Source organism: Oncorhynchus masou, chromosome 12 (assembly GCF_036934945.1).
Source record: "Oncorhynchus masou masou isolate Uvic2021 chromosome 12, UVic_Omas_1.1, whole genome shotgun sequence".
In the NCBI taxonomy this organism is placed as follows: domain Eukaryota; kingdom Metazoa; phylum Chordata; class Actinopteri; order Salmoniformes; family Salmonidae; genus Oncorhynchus; species Oncorhynchus masou.
Window position 1 is genome coordinate 54,995,214 of NC_088223.1, and position 14,368 is coordinate 55,009,581.

Below are 14,368 nucleotides of genomic sequence, written 5' to 3' on the forward strand. Positions count from 1 at the left end.
TATTTCCCTTTAATGGGCCTAGAACCTTTTCTAACGTTTGTTACAATTGTGATAGAAATGCTATATTTTTGCTCGGGTGTTGTCTGGTCCATTGCATTGTTCAAAACTCCCCCAACTCAATGGGTGGCCTGTCACGAACCTGTCATATGTTCTGGTTGAGGTGTTCCCCTCACTGAACAGTAACTGCCGTTGTCTCCGTCCCCTCACTGAACAGTAACTGGCGTTGTCTCCGTCCCCTCACTGAACAGTAACTGCCGTTGTCTCCGTCCCCTCACTGAACAGTAACTGCCGTTGTCTCTGTCCCCTCACTGAACAGTAACTGGCGTTGTCTCCGTCCCCTCACTGAACAGTAACTGGCGTTGTCTCCGTCCCCTCACTGAACAGTAACTGGCGTTGTCTCCGTCCCCTCACTGAACAGTAACTGGCGTTGTCTCCGTCCCCTCACTGAACAGTAACTGGCGTTGTCTCCGTCCCCTCACTGAACAGTAACTGGCGTTGTCTCCGTCCCCTCACTGAACAGTAACTGGCGTTGTCTCCGTCCCCTCACTGAACAGTAACTGGCGTTGTCTCCGTCCCCTCACTGAACAGTAACTGGCGTTGTCTCCGTCCCCTCACTGAACAGTAACTGGCGTTGTCTCCGTCCCCTCACTGAACAGTAACTTGCGTTGTCTGGTGGTGCTATTTTAGCTAACCCTATCCGGCAGGTGTTTTTACAGTCATGTCTGCAAAAATACTACAGTATACTAGTCATGTCCACAAAATACTATAGTGAATAATACCGTGAAGTCCGCAAAAACACTAGTCGTGTCCGAAAAAAACACTAGTCAATTCCATAGTACGTAAATATAGTAATACTACAGTGAATACCATAGTACGTTAAAGAGTGTAATACAGTTTTTAGACCATTTTTAGACCATGTTAGACGAAGAGAAGGATGCAGACACGTACACAAAGGGTAAGGAAAAAATAAGGCATTGGATTCAAATTCAAATTCAAATTCCCTTATTGCCTAGCAGCATCCAACCAAATGAGACTGCGGATCAAACAAGTGGTTAGAACTGTGTGCGCGTGTTATTCTGAGACAGATGCAGGGTGAGAGGAGGGAACAGGAGCCTCAGAAGAACACACCTGTGTCAACATGAACACTCAAAGAAACACACTTCAGACACAATGATTTTATAACATACTTAGGTTTTTATGTAATTCCCCCCCCCCCCCCCCAAAAAAGAAACTGGAATGTACGTCTGGAAAGAGATGATTGGGAAGGGACAGGAGAGCAGAGACCCTGGGGAGGCAACATAAACCATCTTATAGTGTCCTGCAAAGTCTCAACATTCAGTCTCATCGATCTCAAAAAGGTCTCCTTAACCATCTGCCTACCACATCAAACCATTGTCTCATCCCTTGTCTCACCAACACCTGATCCATCTCTCCTCAGTTCTGAAAAGCAGGGCCCCCTCCTCTGGATGAGGTTATTGGCACAAAATGACTGAGTGGAAAATAGCAGTTGAGAAAGACAAATGAAACACTATGGCAAATGAAACACTATGGCATATGGTACACAGAATACAGTAGAATGGGACACAGAATTACACTGGCCTTAAGTCCAGCTGGTCCCTGGTAGAGAACTAAAAGCAGAATGTCTTGAAAGGTACACAAGGACAGGACATGTTTATTCTAGCACCCAGAAAATCACTTTCTTATCAGAGGCGTCTGCCGCCATGTCTCAGGTAGTGTGATGTTGCTTTGTTGTCCAATCAGAGTCCAATGTTGTCGAAAGAGTTGTGATGTAAGTATGAGGTCCAGAATGTCCCAGAGTGATGAAATGTCCCAGAGATGTGTCAGACCCAGAGAGGTGTCAGACCCAGAGAGGTGTCAGACCCAGAGAGGTGTCAGACCCGGAGAGGTGTCAGACCCAGAGAGGTGTCAGACCCAGAGAGGTGTCAGACCCGGAGAGGTGTCAGACCCGGAGAGGTGTCAGACCCGGAGAGGTGTCAGACCCAGAGAGGTGTCAGACCCAGAGAGGTGTCAGACCCAGCCGGAGCTGGACTGATCTGTGATGTTTCCGATCACTTCCTCCAACACTCTGACCTCAACATCCTAGAAATCATCACACTACATAAAAACGACAATAGGAATCCATTAGTTTGTATGAAAACATGAAACAATACATCTATTTCTGTGTATGAGGTGTGGTCCTGAGACTCGAGGACTGAGTTTTTAAAGCCAGCATGTAAGACATTTCCTCCATAGCACTTGTTACGTGCACATTGTGTTGAAACGGTCCCGTAGACAAAGGATGTTCTAAGTCACATTGGCATGGACTCCACCATGGTGCTATATATGTTGACTATCGTCTGTGGCATTTCAACGATGACCTCTGACCCTTTTCACTTTCTTTACTCGCTGCATTCCTCTCCTCAGCCAGCCAACCGTTGGTCATCAGCTACCAATGCATTGTGGGGAATGAAAAGAGACTGCAGCTGCCACAAAACCAAACAGATCATTTGTCTCGAAATAAGACACTTTCACCAGTCACAGAGAAGCAACATAAACAATACAGTGGGGTTAAAGGTTTCTGTAGCTGTGTGTGGATGTGTGTGTGTAGCTGTGTGTACAGTATGGGAGAATCACAGTGTTTGTGGGTTCGTCTGTTCAAACACGTTGCCAATACTGCTTCCTCTTCTTGAGTACACCTCTTTTGTGCTGTTCTCTTCCTTCCTCTGTGAAACTTTATATACAGAAAAGTGAACTATTTCAATGCTAAGGCATTGTAGAGTGAGTGAGAGGATGGGATAAAGGAAGAGTAGATCCTTCATTTCGAAGACGAACACAAAACACAATCCTAAATATCAGTACCTAGATCTCATCTAGACTCCAAAACAGAGAACATACAACACTGACAAGAAAACGGTGCCTAACAGAAATCTGAACTGAAATATCTACAAACGAGTTAGGAAATCATTATATTATGTCATCTGTAAAGGATGACCGTGGGTAGAAATCTTGCTTTGATATTTGCTCGTGTGGTTTTGGTTTTAAGACTGACATACCCCGAAAACAAAAGTTATCACGCACCACAAACGAGCAGACGTACTGCTGTGAGCACGCACACAAAAACACGTTCACTCACGCAAATATACACACACACAGACTAACCATTTGGAAAGTTTTGACATTTCATATCTAGTGTCAGCTCTCACTTTGAGTGAGAGGCAACACTGAGCCGCTGCCACTGTGAGTCAATCAGTTTAACGGCCCTCATGTCCAGGCCTCATGGACCCAATCACAGGGTTCAAAGCAGGGAAGAGGTCCTACCCCCACAAATACACAACCACCCCCCCATCCATCCATCCACAGTGGCAGACCACTGTACAGTACAGTCCATAGGGCAGGAGGGTGAGGGCAGCCATCCCGACAGTCAGTCATAGAGAGGGAGGTGTGAGGATAAGGGTGTGGAGGGAGCTAGAGGGACAGTTGGATTTCTACATTGAAAACAGCAGTCTATTTGTGGATACTGCGTCTATGCCAGCTGGGCCGTCTAGATGTCTCCCTCATACTTTGTAGTAGATGTTGGCTGGGCTCTGGGGGGGCATCTCCTGGACGATGTAGACGGGGTGACCGTAGTCCCCGCTCACCTTCTCGTAGTGTGGGCAGTAAGCCTGGTCTGAAGTCCGCAGCGGGATGATGATGTCACTGGGCTCCGAGCCGTTGTTTCCTCCGGCGGAGGAGCCTGCCCCGTTGTTGCTGCCCCTCTTGGGGGTTAGGGTGGCCAGGGTCAGGGTGGGGTGATGGGTCTCAGAGCGCTTGTTCTGTCGCCAGCGGTAACACACCACACAGACGACAGAAGTCACGATGAGGAGGAAGGCTCCGCCCCCTGCCGCTCCAGTGATCACCGCCACGTTAGAGGAAGGTAAAGGGTTGTTCCCCTCGCCCTCTCCACCAGCCTTGGGCGTGGTACTGTTCCCTGTTAGGGAAGAGGGGTTAGGATCAATGACTAATACTGTAGATACTGTATCATTAAACCAGTGAGGAGAGTACTGTACCTTTGGGGTGTAAGCGGTTTGGGTCTGGTTTCGGTTTGGGTGGGAGGCCATATGCATCTATGGGAAATCACACAGTTTCTTTACGGTTGTGAACAACATTACATAGCACAGTTTCATGAATATTGTTACAAAATCTGTACAAGAATATGCCAGACCCCATGCAGATGAATTTATATGAGGATGATTACTATTGAAAGACTAATTACAGCAAATCAAAGATAATATATATATATTTAACAGTAAGGATGGTGATGATACTCACTCTGTCCCACTTTGAGAATCACCTTCATCCCTCGTGTCACACACACTCCTCCTCTCGTGCTGTCCAGACCCTGCCTCGTCCCATCAGAGGTAGCTAAGAGAGGAAGAGGAGGAGTGGAAGACGACCGTCAGAGAGATACCTAACACTATCCCACACACATGTCAAACTATGCAGTTGAAGTAAATACTGTCAGGTTGGATTAGCTCAGCAGCAAACTACATGGAGTCAAAAGCCCTCAAATTATTCCCATCTTTTTTCATACATGGTAATACATACATGCATACATATATTCTGAAACCACACTTACACACTCTAACGTGACACACTTCAACACGTAACATCAGGCAAGCTCACACACACACACACACAAATTAGTACACACAAAACAGAGATGACAGTGTTGTTAAGAAAAGGCTAAGCTTGACACACACACACACACACACACACACACACACACACACACACACACACACACACACACCACAGACATCACACACACACACGCTTCAAGGTAAATGATTTTATTTATTTGGTTATCACACGTGTCACACACACACACACAAAACCATGGCACAGCTGGGCCTTCTGGTCAGGGGGACAAGGTCTAAGCAGGAAGCCAGAAGCCATGTTCTATCAGACACACTGTGAACCCAAACCCACAGCCATGTTCTATCAGACACACTGTGAACCCAAACCCACAGCCATGTTCTATCAGACACACTGTGAACCCAAACCCACAGCCATGTTCTATCAGACACACTGTGAACCCAAACCCACAGCCATGTTCTATCAGACACACTGTGAACCCAAACCCACAGCCATGTTCTATCAGACACACTGTGAACCCAAAGACACAGCCATGTTCTATCAGACACACTGTGAACCCAAACCCACAGCCATGTTCTATCAGACACACTGTGAACCCAAACCCACAGCCATGTTCTATGAGGCACACTGTGAACCCAAACCCACAGCCATGTTCTATCAGACAAGGTCTAAGCAGGAAGCCAGAAGCCATGTTCTATCAGACACACTGTGAACCCAAACCCACAGCCATGTTCTATCAGACACACTGTGAACCCAAACCCACAGCCATGTTCTATCAGACACACTGTGAACCCAAACCCACAGCCATGTTCTATCAGACACACTGTGAACCCAAAGACACAGCCATGTTCTATCAGACACACTGTGAACCCAAACCCACAGCCATGTTCTATCAGACACACTGTGAACCCAAACCCACAGCCATAACACGCACACAATACCCCAGACACACTGACCACCACAACCCAGCCACATCCCCTGACCTTTTAAATCCAAACCCAGTCATATTAATCCAAACCAAGACCAGTGGCCATTTAAACCCTCATCAGCCATAATCACACCACATGACACCCTCCTACAGCCTCTACCTCCTATTTACCACTTGAGGCTTTAGATTACAACAGTAGGTGAAGTATAGCTGTAAGGAAAGGTATCTCTCTCTCTCCCCTGTCTCCCTGTCTCCTTCTCTTCCAATTAGGTGTAAAAAAACATAAATGAATGAGTGATAGAACAGAAGAGCATTAAATAATGGAATGATAGAGAACAGAAAGCATGTTAGGTTAATTAAATGAGAAGCAGAAAGAAGAGAGACACAAGGAGGAGTGAGTAATGGAGATGATGACCAAGGAGGAGTGAGTAATAGAGATGATGACCAAGGAGGAGTGAGTAATGGAGATGATGACCAAGGAGGAGTGAGTAATGGAGATGATGACCAAGGAGGAGTGAGTAATGGAGATGATGACCAAGGAGGAGTGAGTAATGGAGATGATGACCAAGGAGGAGTGAGTAATGGAGATGATGACCAAGGAGGAGTGAGTAATGGAGATGATGACCAAGGAGGAGTGAGTAATGGAGATGATGACCAAGGAGGAGTTAATGGAGATGAGACATAGAATGGAATGATGACCAGAAAGAATGGAGATGATGACCAAGGAGGAGTGAGTAATGGAGATGATAACCAAGGAGGAGTGAGTAATGGAGATGATGATCTGTGGTGAAGGAGAGAAAGAGAGAGAGAGGGCGTGATGTACAGCCACGGACAGACAGGCGGAAGTTGCTCAGAAAAACCCCCAACACAAGACAAAAGGGAAAGTTGTTAATACATTTAAATAAAACAAGACTGACCCATTAACACACAAGCACACCCACTCTGTAACAGAGGAGGATTTATACACAGACAAGCGACAGGAGGAGGGGGGGGGGGTATTTTCGCCTCTGGCATATCCTAAATTGACCCAGCGAGTAACCAGCTTAGGCCAACCCCACCCCCCCTCCTCCCCTTGCCAAACCTCCCCCTCTCTTCTAAGTGAGAGAGCAGCTAAGCGATTGACCTGTGTTGTAACTCCAAAAGATGGGTTTACCCAGCCTTTAACCGGGCTAAATCGTGACCCGTTTAACCCATCCCATGTGAAATTAAAGAAATCTCTGTGCCTTGCATGCACCCTTTTCCCCACACAACAACCCACCGGGACAAAATGAATGCATATGTTAGGATGCTGTTCATTGACTACAGCTCAGCCTTCAATACCATAGTGCCCTACACCAGGTGTCGCAGAAAGGCCAAGAAGATCATCAGGGATCCCAGCCACCCGAGCCACGACCTGTTCTCCTCGATTCAATCACTCAGACGCAGGCAGTACACTTACCTTACCTGATGCTCCCCCTATGGACATTCTTATTACACACTCTGAATCTGAAAACATCATTTGAATTCAGTTCAGCAGATTCAGGCTTTAGTTGTGCCCACGTCAGCTGTCACTCTGCCCAATTGGCCAGTCTCCATCAGCAGTAGCAGCACATACAGACACATTGGGAAGCTACATTAGGGCCAAGTTGGTAAACAGGGCAGGCAGTCTCTCTCTCGCCCACTCTGTCCACCAGGGTGTTAAAACAGGGACACTGTTCTACGAGAGGTCACTGAACTCAAATATCCTGCTGCATTTTTTTGCCGGCATGCGCCTTGCAACATGCAGTCAACGTAACACCATAGCGGTCAGCGTGCAGTCAACGTAACGCCATAGCGGTCAGCGTGCAGTCAACGTAACGCCATAGCAGTCAGCGTGCAGCCAACGTAATGACATAGCAGTCAACGTGCATTCAACGTAATGACGCAGCAGTCAACGTGCATTCAACGTAATGACATAGCAGTCAACGTGCATTCAACGTAATGACATAGCAGTCAACATGCATTCAACGTAACACCATAGCAGTCAACGTGCATTCAACGTAACGCCATAGCAGTCAACGTGCATTCAACGTAACGCCATAGCAGTCAACGTGCAGTCAACGTAATGACATAACAGTCAACGTGCAGTCAACGTAATGACATAACAGTCAACGTGCAGTCAACGTAATGACATAGCAGTAAACGTGCAGTCAACATAACGCCATAGCAGTCAACGTAATGACATAGCAGTCAACGTGCATTCAAAGTAACGCCATAGCAGTCAGCGTACGTTCAATGTAACGCCATAGCAGTCAACGTGCAGTCAACGTAATGACATAGCAGTAAACGTGCAGTCAACATAACGCCATAGCAGTGAACGTAATGACATAGCAGTCAACTTGCAGTCAACATAACGCCATAACAGACAACGTGCAGTCAACGTAATGACATAGCAGTCAACGTGCAGTCAACATAACGCCATAACAGTCAATGTGCAGTCAATGTAATGACATAGCAGTCAACGTGTAGTCAATGTAGCGCCATAGCAGTCAACGTGTAGTCAATGTAGCGCCATAGCAGTCAATGTGCAGTCAACGTAGCTCCATAACAGTCAACTTGCAGTCAACGTAATGACATAGGAGTCAACGTGCAGTCAACATAACGCCATAGCAGTCAACGTGCAGTCAACGTAGTGCCATAGCAGTCAACGTGCAGTCAACGTAATGCCATAGCAGTCAACGTGCAGTCAACGTTCCCTTACAGGGAAGTGGATAGGTTTGGCTAGACATGGTTGGAAATCTAGACTGCAATCTGTATGTTGTAAAGTACAGTAGCCTCATATCAGCCCATTGTTAACAAGCCTGTTATCTGGTGTTCTAAATGAGGTGTGGTCTGTGTGTAGGCTATGTTCTAAACATGACTCAGCCAAGTTCCATGCAGTACAGTTATCTGGTGTTCTAAATGAGGTGTGGTCTGTGTGTAGGCTATGTTCTAAACATGACTCAGCCAAGCTCCATGCAGTACAGTTATCTGGTGTTCTAAATGAGGTGTGGTCTGTGTGTAGGCTATGTTCTAAACATGACTCAGCCAAGCTGCATGCAGTGCAGTGCTGCTCAATCCCTGGTTGGTATAGTGGGGTTGGAATCTGATGTCTGACTCAGAAAAGGTTATGTTGTGGCTGAGGGGCACATAAAAAGTGGCAGGCTTTAACATCCATTAAAACAAACTCTGCTTAGCTCACAGAGATGAAGCTTTACACTTGGCTGGCTGTTACAGTAGGTGGAAGGATGCTAAAATGTCTGAATTTAGGATTGACAATAAACCATTTGTGGTGATGTATTGATCGTAACATACTTTTTACTGTGTGCAAGACATTGGCTCCTATTCCATCTTAACATAGTAAACAGATATACTGTATGGTCTAAAACACGTTTTGTATTGTGCTACATGAGCGCACGTTTACATTCACATGCACTCACCCAAACCATGTGTACTGCAAGAAATTCCCCTGCGTATTGATTTAAACCTGCTTCCAACAAGGCACAAATATACTTATCTTAGGAATCTGGTGACTGGGTTTGATTGAATAGGGCTCCTTGTATTGATAAAGGGCCCTTCTGCATTTGATACATCCATTTTATATATATATATAAATATATATATATATATTTTTATTTATTTATTATTTTACTTATGACTGAAATGTACTCATTGATTCTTGAAGAATATAACTTCTAAATGCCTCATGAGCTTAGTTCAACCATGCCATCAGAACCAAATGTTTGTAAACAAAGTAAATGTAAAACACTATAAAGCCTCAAAACATGGTTACATTTTTTAAATGATATTATTGATGGTCAGTCCTTGCATCCATAGCTCTGTCTATGATTTTAAGAGTGGTTACATTTCTCCAGTTCCATCACTCAGCTTTTTACCCAAACAGAAGCAGAGAACACTCTTATCCTTTGAACCGCTGATTGCCGCTTTAAAAACTCAGATTCTTCCCTCTCTATTCTCCCTTACATCTCTGTCCATGCAAGCTTCAAATAATTGGTTTATAGGCTAACACACCCTCTTTCAAATTGAATTTGTGTTTTTTTTTTGTAGGTTGTAACTTGGGCCGAAACAATTTTCCCCAATCTGTGTGGGCAGCAGTGTCTCCGGAGCCAAATAGCAGTAGCCCTGCCTCAGTGCACTAATCTGTAATTCGTGGAGTCACTGAGGACACCGCCTGATTGGACACAAATTGAAACAGATGACGCTTCACCTCTCTTTGATTGGATGAGGCCGTTCACTGAATACTAACTGTGGTTATTAGGCAATAGAAGGCTTGGCAGTTGAAGCAGGTACTCAGATTTAGGGTCAGGGTTCAACTTAGTTAAATAGACAGATTCACACCTGTGACTCAGCATCACCAGTCTTTCCTTGTCTTCTCTATTTCACTGTTCCGCTCTGGCTATCAACGCTTTCTGTCTCTGCAGGCCATCTGTGTCTCCGTCTACATCTTCATCACAGAAACCTCTCCCTCATCAGCATTGTACCTCAGGTACATCATGTACATCATTACATTGCAGAGCAATGTCTCTTCACATTGGCTAGTTCTGTAGTTATAGGGCATGACGCTGAAACCCAAAACACAGCGAGCTGATTTCCAATAGAGTAAAAGAAAGACGGACCAAAATAGGGCAGGGAGGAAGGGTTGGAAAAGGTGAATCGATGGCAGAAATAAGACCGAGGTGAGAGAGAGCAGGGGAGATGGAAGAAGAGAAGGAGGGAGGAAGGGAGAGAGGCTGAGAGCACAAACAGGGGGAGTGGGAGGGAGGGAGAGAGAGAAGGGAAGGGAAGACTAAATAAGAAACAGGGAATGTGGAGAGAGAGATTGAGAGAGAGAGTTAGAGTTAGAGAGCGACAGAGATGAGGAGACGTAGAGGCTCTATCGGAGGCTGAAATCTGAAAGGGTTTTCTGGGTCATGGTCCTGTCAGCTCCAGTGGGGATAGGGAGAGATAAGACACTGGTGGAGATAACACACAGGATGAGGAAACACATGCAGACACATTGTCAGACAGGCAAAGAGGAAGAGAATACAGCGGTGCTCTATCAGCTGTGTAATGGCTGATTATGCTCTGCCTGGATCCCTCGGACAGTCCCATACTGCCCAGGACGCATTACCAAACACATACATCCTTGCCCAACTGTCACACACATACACACACCCTCCAAAACCTGTAAAAGACAAAGACTAAACATAATCATAGCCACCTACGCACTGTTCACAAAGACCTTCTCCAATGCCGACACTCCCATGTCCTTAATAAGGGTCTCTTTTCATTCATGTTTCATCCAATTGAGTATATGGTGACGTTAATCATGTCTGTTCATTATGTGAGGTGAATCGTTGTTCCCGCCCGGCAGAGTTGTATTATTGACAGAGGAGCAGGGTGAAATGTTGAACATGTAAAGGGGATTGGAGATCTGAGATTGCGCTAAATCATTTAAGGCTCTTTCCCCTCGAGTACAATCAAAAAAGCCTGCCCGCCCCCACACTGCAACCTCACAAAGAGGAGAACAAATACACAATAAAAAGAGACATTATAGAGAGCCATCCAGCCGAACTAACCCAGTCTGACAACTGAGTCAGATCACAGCCAAGGGGGTAGAGGAGCAGAGAAAGAGAGAAAGTGAGAGAGGGATAGAGGGGGAGAGAGGGATAGAGATGGGATCAAATCTCTTTTTTAAATCGGCGTCTCCGCTGACTGTCTCAGTGTTGTCACGTTAGCTGTGTTACTTATGCCAATGCTTGGCCCATGTGTGTGTGTGTGTGTGTGTGTGTGTGTGTGTGTGTGTGTGTGTGTGTGTGTGTGTGTGTGTGTGTGTGTGTGTGTGTGGTAGCAGCATTACACGTGTTAGCTATGTGTGTGTGTGGCTATGTGTGTGAAGCTTGTCAGCAGTGTGTGTGTGTGTGTGTGTGTGTGTGTGTGTGTGTGTGTGTGTGTGTGTGTGTGTGTGTGTGTGTGTGTGTGATGCGAGAGGATACAGTCTGTTAAGTTAGAGCCTGGGAAAAGGAGACGGGCCTCCCCCCTCTCTCTGTTCATTATCCTAATTAGTTTCTTAATGGCATACATTAAAAGTATGTCACTGGTTGGAGGAGGGTAGCAGGACTGATGGGAGAAAAGAAAGGAATAGATATACATCTACAGCGTGTGTAGAAAAACACATCTGTTCTACATCTTCCATATGTTCCTCATGTCAGATATGAGTATCAAGGTCAACATCTAAGTCATAAAAAAATACACTTTTCCCCCCCCCAGACACGCTAATGTTTAAATGGTATTTCCTGGTTGTAGGCATGTTATAACATGTGCTTGCTCACAGACCATGTAAATTAAGTACCTCTCTCTCTGTCAGGCCTCAGAGGCACACGAGGTGGACTGACTGGCACCTGAGAGGTCTCAGTCTGTCTCTAGAACCTGAAGAGAAGAGGCACAGTCAGATTAAGGATGGTGAAGAGATCCTCTTCCTGGAGCCATTACATCATCACCCTCACGCTCCACACAGGCAGATTATTTGGCCTTTTCTACGTCTATTAAAGACTTGCCTGGGGGACTGTACACCATACCGAGAATTAAGCCTCTGGCATGACAGCAAATCCCATAGCCTTAGGGGTGGTAGCAGAATTTGTGTGTGTGTGTGTTACGCAGATCTACAAGTGCCTGTTCAAGCATGAGCTCCACCATGTTATAGTTAATAACGCAGTTACAGAGATCAACTCTATATTACCCTGGTATCGTCTGTCTCTGTCTGTCTGTCTGTCTGTCTGTCTGTCTGTCTGTCTGTCTGTCTGTCTGTCTGTCTGTCTGTCTGTCTGTCTGTCTGTCTGTCTGTCCTTGTCCCTAGTGAACAGCTGGTGGAGTGAATTCCCCCAATCCCCTGACCACTGTAATCTCTCTCTCGGCTCACATGAATGTCTGCAAAAACAATGTGTGTGTGTGTGTGTGTGTGTGTGTGTGACAGAGAGAGAGTCCCTGCAGATTTACTGCCGCCGTGTTTACAAAGTGTGTGAACGTCTGTGTTAATGTGAGTTGCTGGCACAACCAGAAGGTTATTGAATCACTGTGTTAAACCTTTTCAATCCATTTTTTTTTGGAGAATTGTACGGAATGACATTCATCAGCGAAGAAAACACACACACAGTACACACATGATGTTCGGTAAAGGACATGCAGAAAAACAGAGATGGATGCTTGAATAGACAAGCATGAACAAGCAGATACAAAGGCCATCTCTCATTTCGGTTGCTCTCTCTCTACACACAAACACTCACAACTACAGCGTGGTACGGTTCTGATTGTTGACCTAGATCGGGGAAGCGACGTGTCACTTTGTGTTATTCACAGTCATCACACAGCCCCTCTCTTACACACACACACAGGATCACACACGGAACAGTCACTGGACTGTTACTAGCAAGTGTTCCATGTTCTCTCACAGTCTCTTCTCTCCTCTCACATACATATATATATTTTTTTTATATATACAGTGGGGCAAAAAAGTATTTAGTCAGCCACCAATTGTCCAAGTTCTCCCACTTAAAAAGATGAGAGAGGCCTGTAATTTTCATGATAGGTACACTTCAACTATGACAGACAAAATGAGAAAACAAAAATCCAGAAAATCACATTGTAGGATTTTTAATGATTTTATTTGCAAATTATGGTGGAAAATAAGTATTTGGTTACCTACAAACATGCAAGATTTCTGGCTCTCACAGACCTGTAACTTCTTCTTTAAGAGGCTCCTCTGTCCTCCACTCGTTACCTGTATTAATGGCACCTGTTTGAACTTGTTATCAGTATAAAAGACACCTGTCCACAACCTCAAACAGTCACACTCCAAACTCCACTATGGCCAAAACCAAAGAGCTGTTAAAGGACACCAGAAACAAAATTGTAGACCTGCACCAGGCTGGGAAGACTGAATCTGTAATAGGTAAGCAGCTTGGTTTGAAGAAATCAACTGTGGGAGCAATTATTAGGAAATGGAAGACATACAAGACCACTGATAATCTCTCTCGATCTGGGGCTCCACGCAAGATCTCACCCCGTGGGGTCAAAATGATCACAAGAGCGGTGAGCAAAATCCCAGAACCACACGGGGGGACCTAGTGAATGACCTGCAGAGAGCTGGGACCAAAGTAACAAAGCCTACCATCAGTAACACACTACGCCGCCAGGGACTCAAATCCTGCAGTGCCAGACGTGTCCCCCTGCTTAAGCCAGTACATGTCCAGGCCCGTCTGGAGTTTGCTAGAGAGCATTTGGATGATCCCGAAGAAGATTGGGAGAATGTCATATGGTCAGATGAAACCAAAATATAACTTTTTGGTAAAAACTCAACTCTCAATGCTGAGTTGCATCCAAAGAACACTATACCTACTGTGAAGCATGAGGGTGGAAACATCATGCTTTGGGGCTGTTTTTCTGCAAAGGGACCAGGACGGCTGATCCGTGTAAAGGAAAGAATGAATGGGGCCATGTATCGTGAGATTTTGAGTGAAAACCTCCTTCCACCAGCAAGGACATTGAAGATGAAACGTGGCTGGGTCTTTCAGCATGACAATGATCCAAAAACACACCGCCCGGGCAACGAAGGAGTGGCTTCGTAAGAGGCATTTCAAGGTCCTGGAGGGGCCTAGCCAGTCTCCAGATCTCAGCCCCATAGAAAATCTTTGGAGGGAGTTGAAAGTCCGTGTTGCCCAGCAACAGCCCCAAAACATCACTGCTCTAGAGGAGATATGCATGGAGGAATGGGCCAAAATACCAAAATACCAGCAATAGTGTGTGAAAACC

At 45.6% G+C, this 14,368-nt stretch overlaps 1 protein-coding gene across 1 annotated transcript in view; it reads right to left on the minus strand.

The window, feature by feature from the left end:
- Positions 1-2,075: 2,075 nt before the first annotated feature.
- Positions 2,076-14,368, minus strand: part of LOC135549161 (ephrin-B3-like) — a 33,880-nt gene continuing 21,587 nt past the window's right edge. Inside the window, exons 3-5 of the mRNA XM_064979203.1 lie at positions 4,309-4,401; positions 4,047-4,103; positions 2,076-3,967 (exon numbers count right to left, since the gene is read on the minus strand). Of these exons, the coding sequence (XP_064835275.1) occupies positions 3,555-3,967; positions 4,047-4,103; positions 4,309-4,401 (563 nt within the window). The 3' untranslated portion in view covers positions 2,076-3,554. The remainder of the gene's footprint in view (positions 3,968-4,046; positions 4,104-4,308; positions 4,402-14,368) is intronic.